Here is a 27057-nt window from a genome sequence, read left to right on the forward strand (position 1 = left end):
GGGCTGTCACCCCCGACGAGCGGCCCGGAGGCGGCGGGCGGGACGCCGCCGTTTGCCCACCGCCTTCCCCAAAACCTCTCCCAACCAAGCCCGTCGTCGCCCCCAACCCCGGCCGGGCAGGGGGCGCCCCGGCGGCGCTCGCTCGGGCACAGCTCGGACCCCGCCGCCCCCCACCCCGCCACCCGCCCAGCCCGCCCGGCGGCGGCACTCACGTGTTGGAGTCAGGGATGTAGAAGTCCACCGAGTACCCGAAGTAGCTGCCCGGGGGCCCGCTGTACACCGTCATCTTCTCCTCGTCCAGGTTGAAGGCCACCAGCCCCGGTGCCCAAAGCAGCGCTGACAGGAGGAGCAGCGGGCACGGCCGCTGCCGGGGTCGCGCACGGCCGGCCCCGCGCCCGCGGCTGAGGCGCAGCATCCTCGCCCCCTCCGCGGCCGGCTCCCGCTGGCGGAGCGGAGCGGAGCGCAGCTGTGCGGAGCGCAGCTGTGCGGCGGCCGTGCGGTGCCGCGGCGGTCTGCCTGCCGCCGAGCGCCGCCGCCGGGGAGGGGGGCTGGCGGGGGAGGCTCGGCCCCACTCACCCTGCCGCCCCCGTCGCGGGGGGAGCCGCGCTCGGGCGCCCCCTGGCGGCCCACGCCTGGCGCCCGCGGCAGGCAGCGCAGAGAGGCGCCGAGCGGCTGCCGGTCGTGCCCGGGGAGGCGCGGAGCCGCGGTGCGTCCCCGCCGGGAGCGCGGCGTCCCGACGGGGAAGTTCTTGTCCGGGGCAGCATGTGAGCCCGAGGGATCCCTGTGCCGCGGGTCTGTGCGTGCGCTGCCGCCGGGGAGGGCGAGGCGCTGGGGGCCGCTCTGGGGCCGCCTCACCCGCGCCTCGGTCGCCGAGGGAGAAGCCTGGCTGGGGCAGAAGCGGTCCCGCTGTCGCCAACGGAGGTGTCGGCGCCTCGCCCCAGGTCCGCACGACGGCGCCGGGCTGTCTGGGAGAAGGACGGTGCTTAGCGCGCTGTGGCAGCGGGGCAGCCCTCGGGGACCCGCAGCCAGGCTCTTTGCCCAGTGCAGGGAGCGATGGTGGGGCCCGGGCCAGGTTTCTCCATCCCGGCGGAGCAGGGTGCGCCGGTGGTTTACAGCACGAACCAGGCCTGAGCCTGGGGAAACCAGTCTGTCTTACTAAGAAATTCCACAGGTGAAGCCGGGAGAAACAGATGCGAAGTAGGACACCCCCTTGGCTCTGCCCAGCAGTTACCCACCGGCTGTGTTCAGACCCTCGTGTTCTTGAAGGAAAATGGCGGAGCTGAGGCTGGTGGTTTCTGCTTGAATGTCCCTCAACTTCCAGCGTTTTCAGGAATTTAAGCTGAAGCGTCTGGTGCTTGGAAATCCCTTTTAGGAACCTAAAGTGCAGGGAGGGTGTGGGAAATAGACCTTCATCAGAGTGTTACGTGCCTGCCAGCATGGCCAGTATTAAAACAACCCGCCAGCAACCAGGAAACCCTTCTAACCACCGGAAAGATGTAAACCCTGCCACACCATTCAGAACACATTAGGAAATGCATTCCTATGTAAGTTGCTCTGTTAGGCCTTGCCTGGCTACGTATGCTAAACGGGGCGCCTCTCAGGTGGAGGGAAGCCTTGCTAGAGGCCTTTACCACAGCTCCTCGGGGGAGCAGGTGTCGTGCCTCTTCTCCCACAGAAGTAACACACTTCACTGCACGCGGCGCTGAATGGAGCTTTTAGAAAGCTCCTCTTGTAGTTTCTTCATAAAAGTAATGCACGATCCTGAGGCCGTATAACCCATTTTGAATTCCTCTGACCCCACAAACCTTGCAATAGCTGTTCTGCTAAATACTTTAAAACTTACTCTACCTAAAATGCTGGCTTCCCCTACAAAGCTACATGGGGCATCACACCCATATCTTGAGGGAACAGTGTTCTTATTTGTATTGCTTCTGCCTACACAAAGGTAGGAAGAATAGCAGAAACATTTTATTTTGTATTTAATCAACTCTGTTGGTAGGAAAAAAGGATTGTTTTTCAGCATTTATAAGAGATGTCTCCAAAGCTATATCAGAGAAAGACTGGAAGAACAGAGAACCCATTTATAAACAAGCTACAGTAGAGCATACCTATGAAGGCATCTGAGTAGTTTGTTTTGTTCTGAGATTCAAGTTTCTTTATTTTTGTGTTTGTTTTATTTTAAGTGCTTTATGGCAAGATTATTCAGATAAGACTAACATTCCTATTCCCAAAAATAGAACAGCACGTTTACTTCCAGCACTAACTGTGTGACCCTTAGCTGTACCTACAGGCGTTTACTGTTCTTTAATTCTGCTTGCCTTACATGTGTGCTGGCTTTACTGGTGCTGCTAAATTGAAACATCACCGTTGACATTGTTTTGTTATTTTACACCAAACAAGTATCTCATAGAGATCTAAGCTCCAGTAATAAATTCAGAAGTACCTCAATGACTTGTAGGGTTAATGCTCACTCTTACAAGTCATATGGTTTTAGGGTGACTGAAGGCATTTGAGAGTTGTGTTGCCTTGTGCTGAATAATAATGATAATGCCTTGCTCTTATTTAGCACAACAGTCAGTTCCAGTGCTGAGTGTCACAAGTTCCTGGCGCTTAGAGAACTGCTCAGATGGCACACCTGACCTGTGGCACCAGGGAGCAAGAAGGCAGCACATTTCTGGTGCTGTATCCATCTTGTACAGATGGATATCCAAAACACAGTTAAAAGTCAGTAATTAGTAGAGTTGGAGTGTGGTGAGTGTTCAAATAAATGAAAAGCAGAAGGTGCATAGCAAGACCATTGACACTTCTCAAGTGCCTCCTTTGTGCCTGTCTTGCAGTTGGAAAGGTATGCCATCTAACCTAATGGTTTTGAACTAAATTTTTAAAAGAAAAAAAGTGCTTCCAATGGCTATCAGTGCTGAAACCTGTATGGAGAGCAAGGCAGAATGAAAAGCAGGAAATCTCAAGATCCTAAGTGTTAACATACAGCAATCCCCCTCCCCTTTTCTTTTTTTTTAATCTAAAGAAATTAGGCAATAGTGTAGGATATTCCAAATCAATTCAAAGAGAGTCTTTTTGTTTTTCAATGGAATTGCAGTGTGTCCCTAAATAACCTGTTTTGGTCAGTGGAAGCTTATTCCAGATCTTGGTTTCCTCAGACTTTAGAAATGCTTGGACTGGTCGTTGTGACCTGCACTGTTCAAGAGGTACACAGCTGCCCAGCTGTTGATAGACTGAAGCTTGGTCTTTAGTATACCCGTGGCCTGACACATTAACTCCTTCGACATTGAACTAAAGTGTCTTACTGGGCTCTAGAGGCTGACCGGGAGCCAGGATGGAGAGCTCTTCTCAGAACAGTCAGCCAAGAGTCCAAAAGTCAATATCAAACCTAAAGAAGAGGGTGGTGAGAAAAAAAAAATCAGGTTCAGATTAGATGTTAGGAAAAAATTTTCATTGAAGGAGTTGTGAGGGCCTGGACCAGGCTGCCCAGGGAGAGGGGTTGAGTCACCTTCCCTGGATGTATTTAAAAAAGGGGTAGATGAGGTACTTAGAGATGTGGTTTAGCATAGGACGGGAACGGTTGGACTTGATGATCTCAAAGGTCTTTTCCAACCTTGTGATTCTGTGAATAACTGAAAGGTCAGATGTGGGACCAGCTACTGTACACTGAAAAATGCAAGACTCATGGTGTGGATTTCTACAGCTTATATTGTATGTTTTGGTGAGGTTAATGTGTCATTATGGTATTTCCAATCTTAAAAAGATCAGTCAAAAGGAAAACTTAAATATTAGTATTTCATAGAGAGCTTTATTTATGCCATTACTTTGAAATGTACCTGCTAGCAGAGGAAGGGTAAGTATTTCAAAGAATCATATGGGGTTTTAACATCAATCTTGTCAAAATAAATGACAATTTTACTGTTAAATGTTTTCAAAACATGGCAGTACAGAAGCTTAAGTGTCCATTTCTTCCAGTTTTTTCCTAGTTCCTTCCCTTTTAGTTGTTTCCTAGTTTTCTTTCTGTAGGCAGGAAGCCTGAACTGCAGTTGGAGCAGTACACAGACAGCACTTTGTATTATCCTGCCCCAAAGCAAAAGTGTAAAATGAGGATGTGACCATGCTCTACGAAGAGCATAATTTGTGGGATCTGAGTTTAGAATGTCATGCCAACAAAGGATGCTCAGCATTTAGTTTTGCACCTTACTTCTGTTAACACTGTCCAAGGTAGAAGTCTTAGCAGAAGTAGTTCATACATGAAAAGCATTAAAGCAAACTTGAGAGTGAGCAGACTGAATCTTCCAGGAATCCGAGCATGAAGCCTGGGAAAAAACCACTTCTTCTCAAGACAGCTCAAGGAAGTACTTTTTTTTTCCTTTTTCATTATTTATAAGTATTAACTAGTTTAATCATATGAAATCAGTATAAACCAGAGTCTAATGAGCCTATCTATCTACTGCATTTGTGAAAGCATAGGCTGAGGCTGGCTGTTTAGTGTGTGAGACCCCAAAGGATGGAAGAGCCAGGATGTGCAGGGGAGGCTGAGAGTGCACCTGGTGTTTACTCTGCACCTCCCCAGCTGTCACGGAGGGCAGGCTCACAACACAATACTCAGCAAACCCACCCTGGAGTTGGAAGGTGCTCTCCAGAGCACGCTTGATGCTCTGTGCTCAGCAGCTTTGCTTGCAGTCACGAGCACCCAGAGTGACTGTTCACAGGCTGGCTGCAGACAGTCACCTAGCTGGACATCAGATACAGCATGGTATGCATTGTGCTCGGAGAGGTTCTTGTTCCAGCTCATGAGTTGTGGTGCAGGCATAGCTATTTCAGCACCCAAGCGGATTTTATTCCCATGTCACTTGCCTGCACCATCCAGGCCTATCTTGGGCTCTTTTGTGCTAAACTCACCCTCCTAAGGAAGAGAGAATAAAAATGTCTGAAAGATAAAACCAAGAACTTCAACAGAAGTACTCAAAAACCCCAAGTGCTCTGCAAGCACGTAAGTGATTCACTGTTTTAGAGGGGTCTTCACGTGGATTATAACAGGGATATTTACATTTGGATTTATACCGGCTTTAACAAAGTGACAATACATGTGTTGGCCTTAGGCCTTCAAATACAGCAAGCCAAGGCAGGCACCAGGACCCAGAGGAAAGAACAGTAAAGGGGAATTTTCACCTTCCAAGACATCAGTGCAAGCCTGCCCAGATATTTATCTTAAATGTGCAGAAACAGATAGACCAAATACCTATCACCTCTGAGTATTTTAGGAAAAATAGTTTCAGGCTTGCCAGGCAATCCAGATTAAAACATTCTCATGATTAATTATCTATATACTTTCCAGTAGCAATCCTGCTGCTGCACAAGTGTTCTAGCATCAGGCCACAGAGTGAGGCAGAATACTGGTGTTCTAAGGAAAGCCAGTCAGATAGGATGAATTAAGGAACTTCTAAAAGTTACTGACATCTGCAAGGGAACGAATTTTTCAGGACCAGAAGTCTCAAGCAAAGGGAAGATTCACTGCTGTCAGTGCTGCAATAAGGAACCCTCACGGTAATTGCAGAAGTTAGGTTTGTAAACAAGTCCTGAGCAAGCTGGTTTGGTAGTCCTGGGAGTGGGGGGCTGCAGCAGTGGCCCCTGTGACCTGTCACCAAAAGCTGCCCCCATGCTGTGCAGAGCCAGTTCCAGCCAGCTCCAAGATGAACCTGCCACCAGCCAAAGCCGAGCCTGTCAGCAACACTGGTAGTGTCACTGTGGTAACATGGTTAAGGGTAAAAAGTGCTGTGAGATACCTTGAGAGAGGGTAGTGAGGATATGTGAGAGGAACAACTCTGCAGACACTCAGGTCAGTGCAGGAGGGGCAGGAGGTGCTCCAGGTGCTGGAGCAGAGATTCCCCTGCAGCCTGTGGAGAAGACCATAGTCAGACAGGCCCCTGCAGCCCATGGAGGACACCAAGCCAGAATAGGTGGATGCCCAAAGGAGGCTGTGGTCCCGTGGGAAGCCAGTGTTGGAGCAGGTTCCTGGCAGGACTTGCTACCCCATGGGAAACCCACACTGGAGCAGTCTGGTCCTTAAGGGCTGCACCCTTGGAAGGGACTCACACTGGGGCAGTTAGTGAACTGCAGTCTGTGGGAAGGACTCACATTGGAGAAGTGGGTGGAGGACTGTCCTGTGGGAGGGACTCCAGGCACTGGAGTAGCAGTGTGCAGAGGAAGGAGCAGGAGAGACACATGATGATCCAACCCCAACTCCCACTCCCTGTCTCCCTGCCCCACTTGGTGGCAAGGAGGTAGAGGAGCTGGCATTGAAGTTGAGTTTGGGAAGAAGGGGTGTGGGGGAGAAGGTGGTTTTAGTTTTGGTTTTGTTTCTCATTATCTTTATTTTTAATTGCTGATGAATTAAATGAGTTTATAGTCTGTTTTTCCCATGATGATTGGTGAGTAGTCTCCCTGTCCTTACCTTGATGAGGAGATAAGGAGCTTTTTATCTATTTTCTCCCCCATCTTGCTGAGGAGTAGTAGTGAGAGTGGCTGGTTGAGCACCTGGCAGTCAGCCAAGGCTAACCCACCACTCCCCCTGAACCGTACTGTTCACCCATCTCCAGGTCTAAATCTAACATGCACTGCACAGTCCTGCAGTGGACATACCCACAAGTGTCTCACAGAAGGTGTTCTCTTCCACTACTACGTGCTTGACAGGGCAAATTCTCCAACAGGGTCTTCTCCCCTACACTACATAGCTCGTTTCCAACCAGTGTGTTTTCCTGCACTATGACTGTCCTAGGGGCATATTGTTATGTACACATGAAAATGAAATTTTTAAAAATAAACGTTCCTGACTGTGAAATTCAGCCCTGCTGGCAATAGCACAGCCTCTGCAACTGCAGTTAAGACGCAGTAAATTATCTTCTGTTGTTGGCTGTTCCCTGGGATGTGTGCAACTCAAAACCTGACGTTTCTAATCCCACGTTTCCTCTTCGTCATCTTAGGGAGGCAGCAAACAACTTCACAGAATCACAGAATCGTAGGGGTTGGAAGGGACCTCCAGAGATCATGGGGTCCAACCCCGTTCGATTACAACCAAACTTAAAACGATACATCATGATTCAAGGAAAAAAATTTATTTTAGGGCTAACAAGTTGATAATAAATAAAGGAATATAATAATGTAATAACAGATGTTCTCATGCAGTTAACACATACAATAACGCTGGCTTACACTGCTGTTTGGACAAATTGAGAAGAGGTATTTATTTGGCAATATTGTAAGTTTGAATAGTTTAAAGATTAGAGAACAAGAAATTCTGTCTGCTGTTTTTACATTTCTTTTATACAAATTCAAATAAATATTAATACATCTATTTTTTCTCAGATTTTCTGTTCACTTTAAACATGCCTGATAACTAAGCCACAGTAATATACAACTGCCAAGAAAGAGTATTATTGAATTAGACTTATTAATATTCCTAAAAATGTATCATATTTATGTCACATTGTGCAAGCTCTTTAGGTAAAATTAGATTTTAGGAAAAATTGCAGAAAATTTAAAATCATTAAAACATATCCAGTGCAAAGGCCAGTCTAGTCCACACATTATGGTACTGTAATGTAAGCCAATATCATTTAAATAATAAAACATGCCTATATGATTCCGAGGAAGCTGAGTATGTTTTGTGTTTGGAAGATCTGACATCTAATATGCAGATTCTGCAATACCAGATGGTTTTCAAATCTTCATGAGATGGCAAAATAATGTTAAGATTCTATAAGTAGGTTTTGGGGTTTGGTTTGCTTTTTAGGATAACTCACATTAACAGTACTACAGTGGCCAAAAAAGACAAACTATTATAATAGAAATCAATCTGATTAAAAAATTAAATATTCCAATTAACACTGAAAAAGTGTCTGTAATCATTATTTACAATTCAATGATACCAGTGTATGACTCCACACAGCCCAAGTACACCGCTTCCCAAGCAAATGCCAACCCTCACATCCCCATTCCAGCACCCGACAGCAGCGTGTCACTTAGGCCCAACGGGTCAGTTTAAGGAAGGAGATCGGTCTGTGGTCCAGAGCAACTCTATGTATGGCCATTTGGTTTGCAAGCAGCGTTTTACAGGAGTGTCGTCTGTCTGCAGCATCGGTTCTTCAAAGCCCATAACAACTGCTGTGCCTTCTACATACATGACCTGTCAAAATAAATCCAATTAGGTCACCCTGTCTTTGTTTAAAAGCTCCAAGATGAGATTATTATTTTCACTGGGTCAGAAGAGGACTTGTTACGATACTTTTTTTAAATACAAAAAACAAATCCGTGGAGTTTTACACCTTTTTTTTTAAACTGAAATGAGGCACGAAATCAAAAAACTCCTCATCTCTTAGATTCAAACGCCTGAAAATCCTAATCAGGCCACATTCATTTGACTGCTTACTTCAATGGACAGTAAAGGGCAGAACTGGGGGAAAAAACCTCCGGGAAATGCAATGCAAAAGCCCTGTGACAGTCGACCTTCTACTGCCGCTGCAGCTGCCAAGTTTGATACTGTTATAAGTGTTCCTTTGACTTGACTTTATGGAAGTAATTTCTGTGGCAAATCAGTTTTATCCATAAAACAGTATTTAAAATGCTTCCCCTAAAAACAAAAAATTGTTTAAATTTTCCTGATTATGTGTCTGTGTGTATAAATAAATATGTCAAATAGTAAATATAAATGCACCTTTGAATGCTTTTGCTTACTTTTTGGGGCATGAAACTGCAGGAGACTTCCCAGGGGTAATTTTAAAGCTTAACTCCGAGCTATTCCAGAGATGGACTGTATCTATCTTCTCAAAGAGTCTTCCTACTTGAAGCCACTTTTGCTCCCTCTGTCTAGTGATGCTTTATCCTCCTCTAACCTAAACGCCAACTCAGGGGCTAACTCAGCAGCACTCATAGTGTGCCATGCATACCCCCTTCTGAGAATGTTGAAAATAAACCAGGTCTGCTTTGTCCCCCCAGTTTTTTGTGGTTCCAAAACCTACTGAATTTTGCTGCAAGTCTGAACTACTATAATACTTCAGCAAGGATCCAAACATCTCCTTTTACACGTAGGGTTACTTAGAGAAGCTGCAGTTTGCCTGTGTTACGTCTCCATTGTCCTTTACAGCTCAGATCCTGCTTCACATGGACGAGCGTGAGAAATGCCCAGCTCAAGAGACGCGGTCTGGCCAAGCCACACGCTACGCTTGCTGAACTACATCAAGTGCACAAACCCGTTTCCAATTCCAAATACATCATCTTGGAAGGAAATTACTGAAAGACTAGTTTTGGGAAAAGTCTGTTTCAAGTATTTTGCCTGTAACTACAGTCAGTGTTTCATACTAATTGTTATGTTTCTTAAAGCTTACCTTTTCGTTATAGTTGGATTGCTTGAGTCCATTGTAGTGGTAAACAGTGAAGGACTCTGAAACCCTGGAGTCCTAGTAGAAAGAAGACAGTTAATTTCCTGTGACACATGCATTGTGCCTTGACAGCCTCTTCTTTTTCAACTAACCAGACGCATTTAAACCAGGAAGACTCACGAAAAACATAAAAAAGCACAATTTCTTTCAGATGACATCATCTTCAGGGATTTTCTTCATTTCACCATTCTCATCAGAAATAAAAGGTGTCAGTAAATTGGTGAGCAATGCCCCAAGAGCAAGCTATGATTTTTCTCATCCAGACACTCTCAGTTACAGCTTCAGCACTGACCAAGCAGAAACTGTCCTAATTTTCTGATGTCAGACACCTTAGGTAGTAGCCACATTAGTATGGATTCATGACTGGATGCTGTGAGGTTATATATTCCCTAAGGACCAGACCCAGCCTCCAACCCCCATTTAGGAGCTGAACAGCACTGTACCCAGACACAGGCTTCGAGGTGACCTGCTCAGCTGGGGCCCAGCAGCAGATGTACTGTTGGGGTCAGCCTTCACCATTCCAGGTGTTCTGATGCTTTAGTCCCAAAAGGACTGGAGAGCTTTGCATTTCACTGCATTGGGAAACCCCAATCAGGTGTAATAACATCTCTTTTATGCACCAGGCTCCAAACAAAATCTTATTCCTTTGTTTAAGTATGTGGAGACAAAGGCTGGAATGAGAAGAAATCTGCTCAGGTTACAGCACATCCATCAGATTACGAAAAGCCCTCATTCATTTTTCTCTTCTCAAATGTTCCAAACCCCTTATCTCTGTATGGGTCTCACAGCAACCCAGGCTGCTCAGTGGAGGGAGGCTGGTGAAAAGGAAGGTACGTGCTAACTCTACATACAGAAGTTGCTCCAGAAGGATAAATAAAATCTGACTTTGCTGGGAAGGAAAGAGGACACTTGCTCTTTTCCCTGAGGAAGGTATGATCACCCGGAAGAAAAAGAAGTGCTGCTTTCCTATTCCTGTCCTATGGATGTTATGAATTTTATGCAGCAATTGTTTCCCCCCAGAAAGGATACTGGGGAATGCAGGAATCACCCTCTCCAGGTGACTGCCCTAAGCTCTACAGTCAGGCTTGCTCTCTCTGGCTGACGTTTGAGCATTTCTCTTCTAAGGCAACAGCCCTGAAAAGGAAAGCTGAGATCTCTTCCTGCTTTTGAGGTGGAGTTTAGTACTTCCTAGGACAGTAAGAATGGGGTTTTACATATTGTCAGCAAAGAAGGATCTCCTGAGCACTAGATACGTGCTGAAGTAGTGCATAAAGGGTGTTCCCTTGGAGGGGACCCACAATGGGGCAAGTCATGAAAAACTGCAGCCTGTGGGAAGGACTCACAGTGGAGAAGTTCATGGAGGACTGTCTTCCATGAGAGGGGCCTCATGATGAACTGACTGCAACCCCTGTTCCCTGTCCCCCTGTGCTGCTGGGCGGGGGAGGAGGGAGAGAAACTGGGAGTGAAGCTGAGCCTGGAAAGAAGGGAGGGGTGGGGGGAAGTGTTTTAAGGCTTGGTGTTATTTTCTCATTACTCTGTTTTGATTTGCAACAAATTAGATTAATTTTTTCTGAGTCTGTTTTGCCTGGGACAGTAATTGCTGAATGATCTCCCTCTGTCCTTATCTCAACCCACAAGCCTTTGGTTATGTTTTCTCTTCCCTTGTCCAGCTGAGGGGAGTGATAGAGCAGCTTTTAGGGGCACCTGGGCTCCAGCTGGGATCAACCCACCACAAAGGGTAACATCAACAATTCCAACCATCACTTGCATCTTATTCACACAATATTTTAAAGACAAATATTCATCTTCATTTGTGCGGAATTTGACGTTCAGAAAGAATTCTGAACAAGGTGTCAGCACAGGGAAGGGCTCCTGTTCTCTGATTTGCAGAGCACAGGCAGATTGGACAACATATCCCTGCCCTGATACCAAATGAACCCCAGTCCAGAATGTGCTGGTTGTTGAGACTGTACCCTCAGGGCAGTAACACTTCCTATGTTTGGTACTGGAGGTAGCAAAGGTTCCAAGCACATGCCAGACCGAGTGGTGGGGAATCACGTGCAGCAGGGAATTTGTACTCAATGTGCCCACCCTGACCTGGGGGCTCCCACCTGACAGTTCTGTCAGCTCTCTAGGTGACTAAGGCGCGGATGTGCCCATGATTCCGCCATGTCCCTGCTCCACGTGCCCCTCTTCAGTCAGCGATGCCCTTCGGGAACAGAGGCAGTGGAGCCACACAATGGCTGTATGCCCCCCTCCAGCTACTGACAGCCCGTAGTACTGGGCAGTTTAGGCACAGGCAATTCTGGAGGATGTCCTCTGCCTTTCTGAACTTCTTTCTAAGCATCTGGGGCCTAAAATTAAGCAGTTGAGTCTTCCAAGTTTGCAAGTAATGTAATTGTATGAAATAAGATTAAACTACATTTGATTATAAGGTACGTCCAACTTCTGGATACGCAAATGAAAGGAAGAAGAAACAGTTGGCAAATATGCAATGTCATCTCGTAATGACGTATCCAGTCCCCACCACCACGGGAAGTGCAGTTCCACTGTCTTTGGAATGACCAGTCTGTTTCACAGTACAGAATGCCACACCCAAGCAATGCTGCACAACCCGTAGCAGCGTGTCACTGGGGAAACAGTCTTTCTCCAACTCAAGCCTCTGCGTGGCTGTGGAACAAGGCTCCAAAAGCCTGCAGAAAGCTCTCCTCCAGACCAGTTCCCTGCTCTGGTTTACCACATATCTGTACAAAGATGTTCCCGGTGTCAGGAAGGAGCAGCCTGAGGGCAGTGCTGGTGGGATAACACGTGCTTCTCAGGGGCGGTGCTCACTTAACCACTACATGGGACAGACCGAGAATTTGAAAATAATTTTCCATTACCCTGGCAGATACTGGCTTAGACATTTGCTAAATGCAACTTTATCATGACTTTTTGTTAAAAAAATTGTCAGAAATTGTGCGTTATTATAGATAAAAACAGATTTAGATGTGATTGTAACCCTGTCCCACTTGCAAGCAATTGCAGCAGACATCTGTAATGACAAAACCAGTATGCACATTTATTCTTGGAAAAAACAAACTCAGATGAACTTTCTGAGTAGGGAACCAGTTCAATTTCATATGCAAAGTAATTATGTATGTTGTGAAGTTAATTTTAGACCTTGTCACTACACTCAAGTTTACAACTCCAGTGTTAAAGCTGAGAAAGTCCCAGACACCATATGCAGAATGGAAGTCTACAGTTTGCTGTGTCATACAAGGAGTTATCTGCTGGTCACTGTGCCCAATGACAGCACTCCTCATCACCAGGAATGGCTCCGTGGCATCGGCGGAAGTGTTTAATGAACCTCAAAGACAAGCAGAATAGACAATGCTCTGCAGCAGTAAAGCTGTATGGATTACCTGCTCAGGGAAAAATTCCTGCAGAAAGGGACCCAGTAGAATGATGCCCAGTCCTTCTGGGTCTAATTTGGTCTTCATGAGGTTTACACTATAACAAAAACATTGAATATAAAAGTATGAGTAAGACATTTTTATTCTTGCATGACTGTGCTACCACAGAACTGGGTGCCAAGCACAGCAATACTATTCTATTTTTAATCCTAAGTGACAACTGCACCAGAATGGCATGCAAGTTGCCAAAACATGGTTATTTTTAAATAAGAGTCATCTGTTGCTTTAAATTAAATAAGTGATAATTCTGAAGGATCACCATATTTGGTAAAATAATTTGAAGCCCGTATAATCTAAAACCAGGTTTACAGCCCAAGAGGCATTTTGCTGTCTTGTAAGCATTCTTAAACCTCGATACATAAACCAGTCACTTTTTAAATACAGCCCTGTAACTGCCAAACAACCTGTTTTTAAGTGGGGATTTGAAAAGCCTCCAAGATTTTCTAAGTACACTGAAATAAAATTAACAGATACACTTGTCATTTACATCATGTCCTTGAAATAGAAAAAGCCAAAACCAATCAATAACGAAAATATTAACACTACTAATCTGAAAGCCCTACTACATGAGTATCAATTCAGGTGATTACAAGTGAACGTCACTTATAACTTTATATTTTCTATTTAAGCAATATATTGCTAAAGGAATCAGAGAGCTTAAACATTTATTTCCATCTACCTATCCTCTTGCCTAAGTTACAAGTTGTACCGTACACAAGAATGCCCTCATTGGGTCAAACCACCAGGGCATCTGGGCCAATATCCTGTTTCTGACACTGGTCGGCAGTGGATGCTTACGAGAGAGTACAACAGGGAAACATACAGTGATATCCTTAGTTTACCCTCCCCATTTCCAGCAGTCTGCTGCTCAAAGACATCTTCAGTGAGAGGCAGTATCTAAAACACAAAGATATATTTTTTTCTTTCCATGCATGTGCCTAATTGGCTTTGAACCCATATACACTCCTGGCAATTAAACAACTCCACTCACAAAATGAAAACTTAACTGTGGATTCTGGGAATAAGTATCTCCTGTTTTGAACCTATCACCTGATAATTCAGTCTGATGACACCTCATTTTTGCATTGTGAGAAGCAATTAACAATCATTCCCTATTTACTATGAAACTCCTGATTCTAGAAACCTCTGTGGGAGGTAAGACGTGCCAGTGGTTGTCTCTTTTCCAGGTCAAACACACTCCTAACCTAGTTCTGCTTTGTACTAGTGCCATTCTGTACCTTCAATTAGCACTATTGCCTTTCTACAATCTTCTTTTTTAAGATGGAGTGAAGTGGCATGCATTTATACAACAGCATAATTCCTAGATATCCCACTCCATGTGTCTGAGCATAAGTCAAAGATCCGCTTCCTGAATCGAAGTACCTAGTTCACTTTTTTTTAAAAATATTTTGAAATATTTTGAAAACTTTTGTATCCTCAGAGAAAGATCATATTAATCGCTACCTTCTAATCCTTACTGGTCCTGTGACAAACATCCCAGACCTAATACCAATTCCTCAAAAATTCCTCTAATGAACTCCCTCCATTAAGAAAAAAATGACATTTTTATCCTTTGATCAGTTACTTTTCTACAAGAAAACTTTCCTTCTCATCCCAAGTTTATATATGACAGATCTATATGTGAGTTTTCCCCAGACTGGACTTCAAATGTGTAACCTAAAATAGTTCTGAGATTTCATTGTGGTGTTTCTTCAGAATTTTGAGGGTTTTATCCTGACATTTCTGATTCCTAGTTACTCTGACCACCCATAGAAAGGCTTAAGTGTGGAAACCTCCCTGTAATCTTCCCCAGTGAGGATGAGAACTACTCCCTATCATCTTTGCCCATGAATGTGAGTATTTCCTACTGGCTTTGAATACTTTTTAATATCAGGGATCACCTATCAGAACCTCAGACCTCTTAAAAGTGTCCCAGTTCTGACTGAGTTAAAGAAGGTACTATTAGCTTTTGGTTTATAACTTCATAGTTTTTTCTTCAGAAGATTTTAACTCCACCTTATTTTGTATTTACATTCAATGTGCCATATACATAGATTCTTCCCTATTTTTTTGATGTAGGCACTGCATTTTCCTTCCAGAAGACACAGCCTTAGCGTCTCATAGCTGCCTCTTCTCCCACCTATGCCATTAACCACCTAGGTCTCTTTTGTTGGGGGCTGTGGGCAGAAGACTTTTTCTAAGCTCTTTTTTATTACTGCTGCAGGTAAGCATTTTATCTGTTAGGCTACCACTTACGTGTCTTCATTTTTACGTAACTTCCTTTCTTGCTCCTAATATAGTAGTAGTAGTAAATTATTTGGCTTCTTTTTGTTTCTGCCTCAATACACACAACTACGTTACGCAATTCTTAAAGAGAGTGGCTCTGTTACACAATACAAGAACTGTTTAAAAATGCAGAGCCATACTAAGTTTTTTAAATATGGGCAGTGTACAAAATGAAATCAATTAAGCAGGAGAGAAGATTTAATATAACTCGACTGCTGTATGTCTCAACTGAGGCTCTCTCATTCAGCACATAGCTAATGCCATTCAGCATTATTGATGCTGCAGCACAGCTACCACAGAACAAATGTGCCTACAGGCGTCGGTCACTTCAGAGTGAAGTCTGTCTGGCATCTTAATTGAAGAGGTGAAGAATTACAGAATCATCACTGTGGAAAAGGCCTTCAAGATCATCAAGTCCAACTATTCAATATAAGGGTGATGATATTGATGGCCTCTGTATTGTTATGGCTGTGAAGTGTGTGGGGACAAAAGCCTCCAGAACTGATCAAATAGATATTTAGAATAAAACCCCTTGAAACCAGCTAAACCTAGGCTGACAGGTGTACTCAAGTCAGTGCTCTAAAGAGTTTTGGATGGGTTTGAGAAACAAATGGACAACACAAACAAGAGCACTGAGCTCTCAGACCAAAATTTTACTGCCATCAGATGCAATGGCTTTCAGCGCTGGAATGACCGATCCACCTCGTTAATGCATATATGTTCAACAAAGTTTTCCCTTCTTGTAACTCTTAAAACATCTAAGCAGGTCTGACCATTATTCATCTTGATTCTGAGAAGCATAAAGCCTCAGATTAGATGATCACAAAGAATTTCCATTTAGTTCTTGAACTAAAAAATGTTAATAGTACACTTGGAAGCAATGCCTTTAAATCTACTGAAGAAAAACCCAAACAAGCTGTCCTGGTTTTGTCTGGAAACAAACAAAAAGTCCCAAACCCTAGAAGAGCCTGTATGGGATTTGAAATATGTTATTTATCCTTGTGCTCCACATTAAATAGACAGGACACCTAGAACTAAAACAGAGTAGGTCCTCAAGACAGTACTATTAGACAGCGTTTTTATTTAAGAGATGTTCCAAGACAGAACATTCCATGACTTGTGCAGGGCTTTTCAATATAGCAAGTGTTCTGACTGGCGCTCTGATGTGCTATAAAGCAGGCCAGGGCTGTGCCACAAACGGCCTCAAGGACAAACAGCCTCATGGAAAAGCTGTGAATGCAAAAAGAGGACTTTTGCAGATTTACTGAGGCAGCAGAACAAAAAAGCCAAAAGAAAGCTACTCAGCCCTATTAAACTCAGGCTTTTTTCTTTCCCTCCCTCAAAAAAAGCCTCCTGCAGATTTCACCACTTATCAACACAATATGAATGCCAGCATATTTGTCCTGCATTTTTTTCTTGAGTGTCTTTTGTTTTCAATTTTCATTCTGATTCTCCACAGGGAACAGCTCAGTGAACTTTGTTGTACTTTGTAACATTTGAAAGGACAGAAAACAGCGTCAATTAAATTTCAGATGTGCTAAGCAAACTTGCAGCCTCCATGGCCATTCTACAGAACAACTGATTTAGATCCCAATAAACTAGACTGTATATTTAAAAAAGGGCAGAACCATCTTTTGGATATGTAAAAAGGATCAAGCACAAAGCCTTCCTTTCTGTGTGAAGCATTTAGTGGGAAAACACAGTAAGCTTTGACAGCCAAGGTGAACTGCTGCCACTATTTGTCCTGTCTGTCCACATAACATCTAAAAGTAAACTACCTTTTTCATTTGGTAGTTTTGACTCTACTCCTAGGGGTGCAAAGTGTCCTTTCTGGAAACAAATGACAGCTATAAACACTACAAGGAACTGAGTGTTGGCAGAAACAAAAGTGTAACTTAAGTAGTTTCAGCTTCCAACTTTGAAGATAGATCCAGTGGCAAGGCAATGCTAATCTGCCTCTGAATACCCCCGTCTGGCTCTTTTGTCACTGAGTTTCACCCTCACTGACATGTGGAAATATATTGACGACTCTCTCCTCAATATATAGTGACACAGTAGGTATGAGGGTTTCTTTTTGGGTTTCTCTTTGACTTCTAGTTCTCACTACTGAAGTCAGGGGCATTTTAGTTTGAAACATTCTGTGCCCAGAAAGCAAGCTAGGAAAAAACCCAACATAAGTTATAATTAATACACAGTTAACTGATACTTCTGTAGTGTTTAATTTTATTATACTTACTATTCAGGATCTGAAACAAGGTCCAGAGCCTTCATTACATCTTCTAGCAGTGTGTCAGGTATAAAACCATTATCTGAAGAAGCAGCAAAATGTTTTGTTAGGAAAAGAAACAAAATGCTTTCCAGGAATACAAATTTTACTGAAAAAAATACGAATACAGCACATCTTTACCTCTAAACCTGGCAAACAAATGGTGGGGTTCTAGAAGGAACACAGTTTTCAAACACTTATCTCTGACTTTAAAAAAATGAAGAACGCAATATAGAAACTGCAGGTTTATCATTCATACACTTAGAAGCTTAACACTTGCTGAGAATTCAATTTCTTTATAGCAATCTCTGCTAGACTGGGATATAACTATACATTTTTTCCCTTTTGGTTAAAGTAGTACCTGAATGTTACACATCCTGTTTTCCAAAACACAAGAACATTTTCTGTGAGTAAACAAAATTTAATGAGGAATGCAATCATAGTGGATCAGTTGTTTTACGAAAATGATACTGTCTCCCATGACATCCTGATAGAAAAGCTGAGAGAGCATGGGATAGATGAGTGGACAGTGAGGTGGGTTGAGAACTGGTTGTCAGGCCGGGCTCAGAGGGTCGTGATCAGTGGACCAGAATCTGAATGGAGGCCTGTGACTAGTGGTGTTCCCCAGGGCTCGGTGTTGGGTCCAGTCCTGTTTAATATCTTCATTGATGACCTTGATGAGGGAATAGCATCCACCCTCAGCAAGTACACCGATGATACAAAGATTGTTGGAGTGGCTGACACACAAGAACACTGCGCTGCCATCCAGAGAGACCTGGACAGGCTGGAGAGCTGGGCAAGGAGAAACCTAATGAAATTCAACAAAACCAAGCATAAAGTCTTGTACCTGGGGAGGAATAACCACTTGTATCAGTACAGGCTGGGGGATGACCTGCTGGAGAAGAGCTCAGTGGAGAAGGACCTGGGGGTCCTGGTTGATGACAGGTTGGCCATGAGCCAGCAGTGTGCACTGGTGGCTAAGATTGCCAATGGGATCCTGGGATGCATCAGGAAGAGTGTGGCCAGCAGGTCAAAGGAGGTGATCCTCCCCCTCTACTCTTCCCTGGTCAGGCCCCACCTGGATTATTGTGTCCAGTTCTGGGCTCCCTGGTATAAAAAAGACGGGGACCTCCTTGAGAAAGTCCAGAGAAGGGCTATGAAGATGATTAAGGGCCTGGAACATCTCTCCTACGAGGAAAGGCTGAGTGAGCTGGGACTGTTCACCCTTGAGAAAAGAAGACTGAGGGGGGACCTTATTAATGTTTGTAACTTAAGTATGGGATGGAGGGGGAATTGGCCAACCCCTTTTTAGTGGTCTTTGGGGACAGGACAAGGGGCAATGGCTGCAAGTTGGAGCACAGGAAGTTCCGCACCAACATGCTGAAGAATTTTTTCACAGTGAGGGTGACAGAGCACTGGGACAGGCTGCCCAGGGAGGTGGTGGATTCTCCTCCTCTGGAGATATTCAAGACCCATCTGGACACCTATCTGTGCAATATGAGCTAGGGAGCTGCTTTGGCAGGGGGGTTGGACCTGATGATCTCTCAAGGTCCCTTCCAACCCCTACAATTCTGTGATTCTGTGATTTAAGCTTTATGTTAATTACAAAGAACATTACATGGTTAAAAAGCTTCTGTTGTAAAAACTCTACTTCCTTTTGCACAATGTTGTGCTCAGTTCCCTTACTACAGAAAATCTCTTCATGCCACTTACAGACTGACTAATTTATTGAAAATGTGTTTTCTTAATTATTAAGTATTTCATTCCTCTCTTAATCACCTCAGGTAGAAACAGAATATTGCCTGTGCACAGAAAGCAGAATGGATTTGAAAGTGAAGTCTTCAGAAAAAATTTAGAAAATAATGATCCTATATTTAAAGAGATGCCCTCTACAGTGCAGCATTCATTACTATTTGCAAGCTGTCTCTACTGAATGAATACATTCCAGTTTTAAAAGTCTGACATCAGCAATAAGTAGGGCCCTTACCCTCAGGATCATATGTCTGGAAAACCCTTCTGGCTTGTTCTGAAGGTGCTTCAGGAGCAACAAGGGCCATATCCTTAGGGGAGAAAAAAAAGAAAAAAAAGGAAGAAAACTTTCAGAATATTCTTAATTCAGATGCAGGTTACTAAGAAAATATTTAGCCATACTACACAGGTTTGGACTGTAAATGAATGAAAATCCAAATACAACAAATGAAAAATTAATTTGGCAATGCTGTCGATAGTGGTGCAAAACGATCAAGAAATATGTTAAAGATTATTCCATAAACTTCTAGATAAATTTCATTCACATGTTGTGGCACAAGAGCTAGTTGGAGACTGCATGTATTATGTAGACACTTACATTTGCAGTGTTATTCCTTATATGTGAAACACACATACTTGTACCAGTGACATTTACTGAGTGAAAGATAAGAATTGTTTAGATAGAAAGCCGGGAGAGAATGTTTTGAAGTCCGTTTCACAGAGAGACAGAACACAAGTTTGTTGCATAAAAAAGTAAGGTTTCAACAGCAGCTACTGTAATGTCTTTATTCATCTCAAATACAATCATGTCTTCCAAAACATATGTGGAGGCACATACTACTCCTACTTAAAGCCAGCAAAGAGCATGGTCCTCTGGTTTTATGCCATAAGCTTTATAATAAAAAAGTGAAATGAGAAAGAAAAGGGGGCACAAAGGAAGAAATCCACCTATCCAAGACAGCATTTAGCTTAAAAAGATTCAAAGACTTGATGTTCATACAGAACATGAAACTTCAGCACAGAGCTCCAACACCTGCTCGCTAGAAGTACTCAAAACCCTACATCTCTTCTTGCAAGTTTATGGTCACTTACATTGGCTTTCACATAGAAAGCAAAATGAAAATCCTGCTCAGAGGGAAACACTGCATTTGACAACCCCCCCTCTGCCAAGTGAAAATGTAATGTTACCTGCTATGTTATGAACAGTAAACACAACACCCCAGAAACAGCAGCACTGAGGAATGCAGCAGGACTCCAAGTCTAGAGAAAATGCAAATTTGCACCAAAAAGGAGCTCTCCAACATGCTAAATCACTACTGGAGATGAGGCCAGGGTGAATCACGCCCGCTGGGATTCTCCTACTTCCTGAGACCCCATGGACTTACCAGGACTGAAGTACAACTGCTGGCTCCAGCCTGCTGCCTTCCTTGCAGCACAAGTGCCACCCTTCACTGGGGTTGGACTGCGGAGCCCACCCGCAGGTGAGAAGCAGGCCAGCCTGCAGGTACACTCCCCTATGGGATTTCTCCCATCATCCCGCACCCAACAGCTCCAAGTGAGAAAGCCTATAGAAGAAACTGATTTGCGAGAAGTCCCTTTGTCCTTCTAGTGTCTTCTAGTGAGAACAACTTATAAACTGCTTGCTGAATATACTAAAAATACAAACTCTAGATTTTTATATTAATTCACTATGATAATGTAATTTTAAGGACCCATAAATAGACTTATTTGGAACAAACCCACTATTTATTGGAAAATATTCTAGCAATTTTATAAAAGACTAGAAATGTTACAAAAACGGTACTTTGACAGTGTATCTTCATGGTTAAGTATGTTCTAGATGGGTTTTTTACACTACTTTGCAAATAAAGAGACCGTACTGCTGTAGTATCATCTACAGCTCAACACAATTAGTTTCATGATGCCAAACAATGTATGAAGTTGTGCAGTTGTTGAGTTTATACTCTGTTACAACAGGTGTAACGGGTAGCACACAATGATATAATATATGTATATGTGACAAATTCTTAAAGAATTGGGAATACTCCAGAATTGGAAAAGTCTCATTTTCAGGGGTCAGTACTACAACACATGCTAAGTAGGTGTAGATTTCCGTATCAGTGAATTATAGTAAACTACTGCAATTAGTTCTGAGTTTAAAATAGACGAGGCCATAGCATATAGAGCTTATTAACAACAAAATGATTGGTGATTTCATTGTTCAAGATTTAACTCTAAAGAGGTGATATTTTTATGGTAGGTTCTTATTAATGAACTAACATCTTATGCAGCTCCTGTAACAAGGGAAAACTCTTAAAATTTCCATGGTATGGAAAGATATATCCAAAGTAACTTCCAATTGCACGGATACACTATTTCAAATGCAAACTACATAGTTCTACTTTGGTTTATGAGTGTGCAGTTCTTTCCATAAAATTGTGATGTAATCCAAGATTAAAGACTATAATTTGAGTTGCCCTCCCTCCCCACAAATTATCGTTTTGATGTAGTACTTTCCACAGTTTCAGGAGATGCAAACCAGATTTTTAAAATGTCTCCTGCAACCACCAAGTATTTCTTTTACAGTCCTACTGCCAGTAGTGTGGACTTGTTGGCTTTTTAATTTTCCAGGTCCTCAGTTGTTTCTGGTGCATGGATACGTGGGAAGAATTTAGGGACCAAGCCACTGAATGCATTACTCAATACTGAAAATTCTCCATGTCTTTCAACTGAAATTTGAAATATAGTAAAGCCTGCTAAATATTACACATTAGTGTTTTTTAATAATGAAATATGATTTACTGATGCTCTAGAGCAAATAATTTCAGGAGAAAACTTAGAAAAGGTACCTGTCCTGGAGACATGACCCCAAAACCCACCCCTCATCTTCAAAATAATTCTAACTTGTCACTGAGATTGTTGTCTTCTAAATAGTTAACAATGCAAGATTTTAATCCTCTATATACAAATCCCATTCATCCTCTAACTTAGCATTTACAGTATCCAGAAAACTTTTAAAGTTCAACTAGTCCATATACTTGCTTCTAGGGAAAAAGAAAAGTAACATACCTCCTTTGAGCAGCAAAGCTGAAAGCGTGACAAACATCTAACAAAAACACATTTCAGCCGCCTAAGCTGGTATCTCATCACATGTGCCAAAATATATCCCCCACCCCAGCCTTATGAATTGTATTTTGATGTATCCCATGCATTCAAAGTTCCTTATAAGGGAATCCCATCAACAGTTAATTATAGTAATTATTTCCAATACTAAGTACGACATGTCCCAAAAATGATGTTCCACTCATTGGCTCTTGTGATACACAAACAAGTCAGTTCATATTACTTTGAAAAGTTCTTCTCATCAGTAGTACCAGTTATTTTAAGATCCCATCTTTACCCTCAGACGCAAAAAACGGTCTTCATAAATTTTAATGAAAACATTGCAGAAGTGCTCTTTCTACAAACCAAAAGCAGAACATAATGGCCAAGCTACACTGAAACCCTGGCTATGTATTTTTACAAAGATTCTACCCTGAAAGACCAGCTGACCTTGAAAATGAAACGTGTTCACATTGCTCTACAGTTCTACCCTACCACTGTTTGTGAGGAGTGGAAGAATTCCCTATTGTAATACTTTCTTCTTTAAAATTTGCCTAAAGACAATATAGAAATACAGAGTTTATCAACTATTCACTTGCCATAATTTACTCAGATCTGCAAGAAAAATTATTTAATACACTCTTGTATTAGAGAGAAAACTGTGTAGTGTTCCATGCTACAACTAGTGGCTTTCATACCAACAACTTGTCCAAAATGGTTTCCTAAGAAAACAAGGTTGATAGGATCTCTGAAACCAATTCCCATCTCTCCAGCTGAGTTCTGAATCCATTGCCTGATCTCAATTTTACATTCAATTTTAGGGAATGGGGTCTCACAACTGGAAAGCCAGGCAGTAAAGAACTGCATGGGTCTGTGTGCCCACTGAGAGGGAGGGCAGAACCCTGCTGTGAATCGCTGTGGTGGGCAGTAGGTAAGGAACCAGCCAAACACCAGAGGCACAAGCCCAGACTTGTGACTTCATGCCTGGCTACTCGTAGGTGGACCATTGCAGGAGACAACTGGTGGGTATTTGCATGTGTGGGATAGGGAGAAAGAGAGATGAAACACAGTAATGGAAAGAGTGAAAACAAATAATTAAAATTTAAGAATATTTCGTAGACAACCTGCTGGATGTCAGGCTTCAGAAGGTCTGCTCTTATATAACCTGCTTTGACTTGGAAGCAAAAAGTACTCCTCAAGACTGCTCTGCCTACAAATGGACAGTACATGAATTGCCATTTCTGTACTGCTTTGTGCATTTTTCACAACAGGTACTTTACATGTTCACTACTACAAGCTATTCCACTAAAAAATCAGCTAACTTTCAGAAAGAGTGTGCCATTTAAACTGTAGTCAAAATATTGTTTCAAGAAGATGACTGCACATTAGCCTCAAAGATATTCCAAGATGTTACTGCTAATCTGATTTTTGAAGACAAAAATCTGTTCTTTAACCAACTGAAATGCAAACTCAGGAAATAGAAAGTGCTTTGAAGGGAACTGAATAAATAGATGACTACTAGAATCACTACTGCCTAATTGTATTTAAAATAGACTTGAAATCATTAAGGAATACACCTTTTCTGAAAATGTTTAATGTGATTTTCACAGTCAATACTGAAGCATATTTACTTTCTAAGTTTTCCAATTCAGAAGTCCTCCTACAATGTATTAAATTGAGAGCTAAACAGTTCATAGGAAATTCTTCCAGCTTTCATTTGTGAATCTAGAAAAGGTTTTCTTTATTACACTGGTTTTCTTGCCTTCCTTCTTTTATTCCTCTTTTCCTTCATTTCAGAGGGCATCTCATGCAACAAATGGCAGTATTTTATTCTGAATTTTTAGATTTAAATTTTGTTAGCTCAAAAGTTCCTACTGGAACTGCTGGAATTACTCCCCTTTCCCATTTTATAAATTTTCAGCTAGGCTTGGAAACAGCATGCAAGAAGTCAGTACAAACCAGTATCAAAATGCATAATGTTTCAGGAGAAAGAATTCAATGACACAAAAATTGGAACAACTCAAACATAAAACACATGAAAAGTGATATCATCTAAGCAGCCCTACTCTCAACTACCTCATATAAAAAAATTGAATCTCCCCCTCTGAAACAAAACAGATGGATAAGCAGTATTTTTCCAAAAGGAAGTAATTTGCTTATTTGCTATGGGGCATATACAATTACATTTCATGGGCTGTATCAGTCAACCATGAACATCATCCTTAAATGATCACTGTGAAAGCTGTGTATAATGGGGTGGATGCTAAAAAATTTCTGAAACTTTAAAGAACACAGATATGGCTAAATAGCTAAAAGTAGTCAAAGAATCAGGGTAAACACAATGAATACAATTCTTTTGGGATGGTAAACTCTAAATAATTGGTTAGATTAACAGAGTCTTAAGCCTCTAAGTTTAATGGCCTCTACATCACAATTTCTATGGCTCAACTGTAAGAGCTAATAGTGGAAAGCCTCATGATCTCTTTATGATCTAAGTAGTACATCCTCATAATTGCTACTCACTGTTACAGGATACACAGTTATCCTAAGTTCAAGGATAAGTTTAATTTATTTGGATATACAAAGGTTACTTTTGCAGAGGCCACAGTTGTTAACACATACTAGTAATGGCTGAATTTTCACACAGGCATCTTAATTTCTTTCATGGCCACTGACATTCTCTATTGGTGTTCTGAGATTAAATACTGTACCCAGTAACACTCCTTCTTTTGCACTTCTGGTAGACACCACTGACTCAAATTCAGGATCTCCTATAGCAGCGTCAGTGTTTGCTCAGGTGTCCCTCTGTTGAACTTTGATCAAAAAGATTGTTTAGGAAGAGAAGTGAATAGTCTTTCTTCTGAGGGACAACATTATCAAGGATGCTGAAGAAAGGCCCTGAGAATATGTAGAACAGGTTACAGTGATCAAAGTTAGAAAAACAAAAAAAAACGTAATCCAAAACGGCAAATCCAATCCTAACACAGCAGAACAGGCACACTCTCCTTCAAAAGCAGCAATTTGTAACTTATTCACATGTCTCAGCTGGGAGCTTCCTCTGCTTATCTGATTCTTCAAGTCTAAGATACGCTACAATGCTGTAATGGAAAATGAACAGCAGACCCTGTTGTGGCCTGTGCTCCCCAAGACCTCGGAACAGACTAAGGGAGTTTCTGAAGAACTTGCACAGCTCTGAAGTATCCCCACGGGGAGTTTCCATCACCAGCCACTCATTCCGTGCTGTCTGCTCACTTTCTAAGAATCCTGAATTCAAACCTCCAGACCAAGCGAGTTTGCATGTCAGTAGACAGTATTTAGAAAGCAGCTATCAACCTGCTGTTGTTTGCACTGAAATAGTTTCTCATTACACTTCCTGTAGCATTTCAACCTGTTGATAATTCTTTTATATGATGTCAGACCACACTATGACATTCCTCAAATTCTTCTGACTAATCTCAGCTTGCCATAACTTCCCATGTTACAAGTATCATAAAGGTAACTAAGACCCAGAGCACTGCAGCCTTATCCCTACGTTTAGTAATTCAGAGCTGCCCCACTTCTCATGCACTCTTTTCCTTATAATAATAATAAAAAAGACTTTGACTTAAAAGTTGATTTTTAGGGGACATGTACAATATTCTGTATTTGCATTAGCACCATCTGACAGAGCATGCAGAGATACTTGAGTGTCAGATGAAAGCTCCTTGTTTATTTTTGTTGGCTTGAGGCCATTTGAAAGTTTCCTTACTGAAAGGAAGGGAGGTGAGGGAGAGGCAGAAGTTACAGCTGCCTGGATTTAGATGCCTATGAAGAACCTACCTACTCACTTTTTCAGTGAAAAACTACCTTGCTTTAAATGCAGAGTCCATGACCACTGGGAGTAACAGCCACCCTTATTTTTTCAATAAATGTTAAATTTAGATTGCCAGGCACCAAGAAACGTTCTGGCCTTATACACACACAGTTGCAACTGAAAGAAAGAAAATATGCTGATACTACTTACAGTTCCCTGCTAACATTTTCCCCCTTCCCAACTACTCACACAAGTTTTTTCAGCTCTATTACTACACAAGTAGTTCTTTCAGAACTAATTTACTTCTACCTCCAATTCCTTGCAGTAAAATTAGGCTAATAATACTTCTGTATATACCAAATGAGTTTTGACCATCAAGATGTGGAGGTGAAGACAATGCAGATAGAAAAAAGTCTCTTGTTTTAGTGAAGTGGGAAACTGCTGACCCGCTGGCAAACTTTAGTTAAAACTAGGAACTGACTCAGCTGTCACTGTTTAAGGCTATTTCATGCAGCAGCAATTACAAGAGAATTTAAGCCCAATAACACACTTTAGTTCGTTTCTTTATTTTCACTTTAAGCTGTGTGATCGTCAGCCCTCAGACACTGTGCTGCAATTTTACTCATTGAATGAAATCCACTAAAAATGTAGGAAGTTTTGGAATGACAGCTATGGACAGATTCATTTATTTTAGAAAGTATGACTGAAAATCCTTTCTCTCAAAGTCACAGCTACAGCATGTTCCATATGTAGAGTAATACAAATGCATTCTGTCAGCCAGCAACAGTTGCTTATCCTATTAAATTCAAAATGTTCAGAAACAGAAAAGCAAGGTGGATGATCTTTCATTCCACAGTTAAAATTTCTTTGTTGAATCTCCACACTGAAGAAAAGTCCCCAAGATAGCAATGAATATTCTGACCGGTTCCTGATTTTCCCTCACTGTTCATCCATAGTGACAGCAAC

General features: G+C 42.4%; 2 protein-coding genes across 2 annotated transcripts in view; both read right to left on the minus strand.

Moving 5' to 3' along the window:
* The window catches only part of ITGA8 (integrin subunit alpha 8), a gene marked incomplete at both ends in the record, with an annotated part of 102609 nt that extends 102194 nt beyond the window's left edge, over positions 1-415 (minus strand). Inside the window, one exon of the mRNA XM_084280496.1 lies at positions 213-415. Within this exon, the coding sequence (XP_084136622.1) occupies positions 213-415 (203 nt within the window). The remainder of the gene's footprint in view (positions 1-212) is intronic.
* Positions 416-7104: 6689 nt separating this feature from the next.
* Positions 7105-27057, minus strand: part of MINDY3 (MINDY lysine 48 deubiquitinase 3) — a gene marked incomplete at its 5' end in the record, with an annotated part of 47147 nt that continues 27194 nt past the window's right edge. Inside the window, 5 exon segments of the mRNA XM_084280537.1 lie at positions 7105-8188; positions 9387-9458; positions 12845-12932; positions 17418-17490; positions 19435-19507. Of these exon segments, the coding sequence (XP_084136663.1) occupies positions 8039-8188; positions 9387-9458; positions 12845-12932; positions 17418-17490; positions 19435-19507 (456 nt within the window). The 3' untranslated portion in view covers positions 7105-8038.

Source organism: Gallinula chloropus (assembly GCF_964237585.1).
Source record: "Gallinula chloropus genome assembly, chromosome: 2".
Classification (NCBI taxonomy): Eukaryota; Metazoa; Chordata; class Aves; order Gruiformes; family Rallidae; genus Gallinula; species Gallinula chloropus.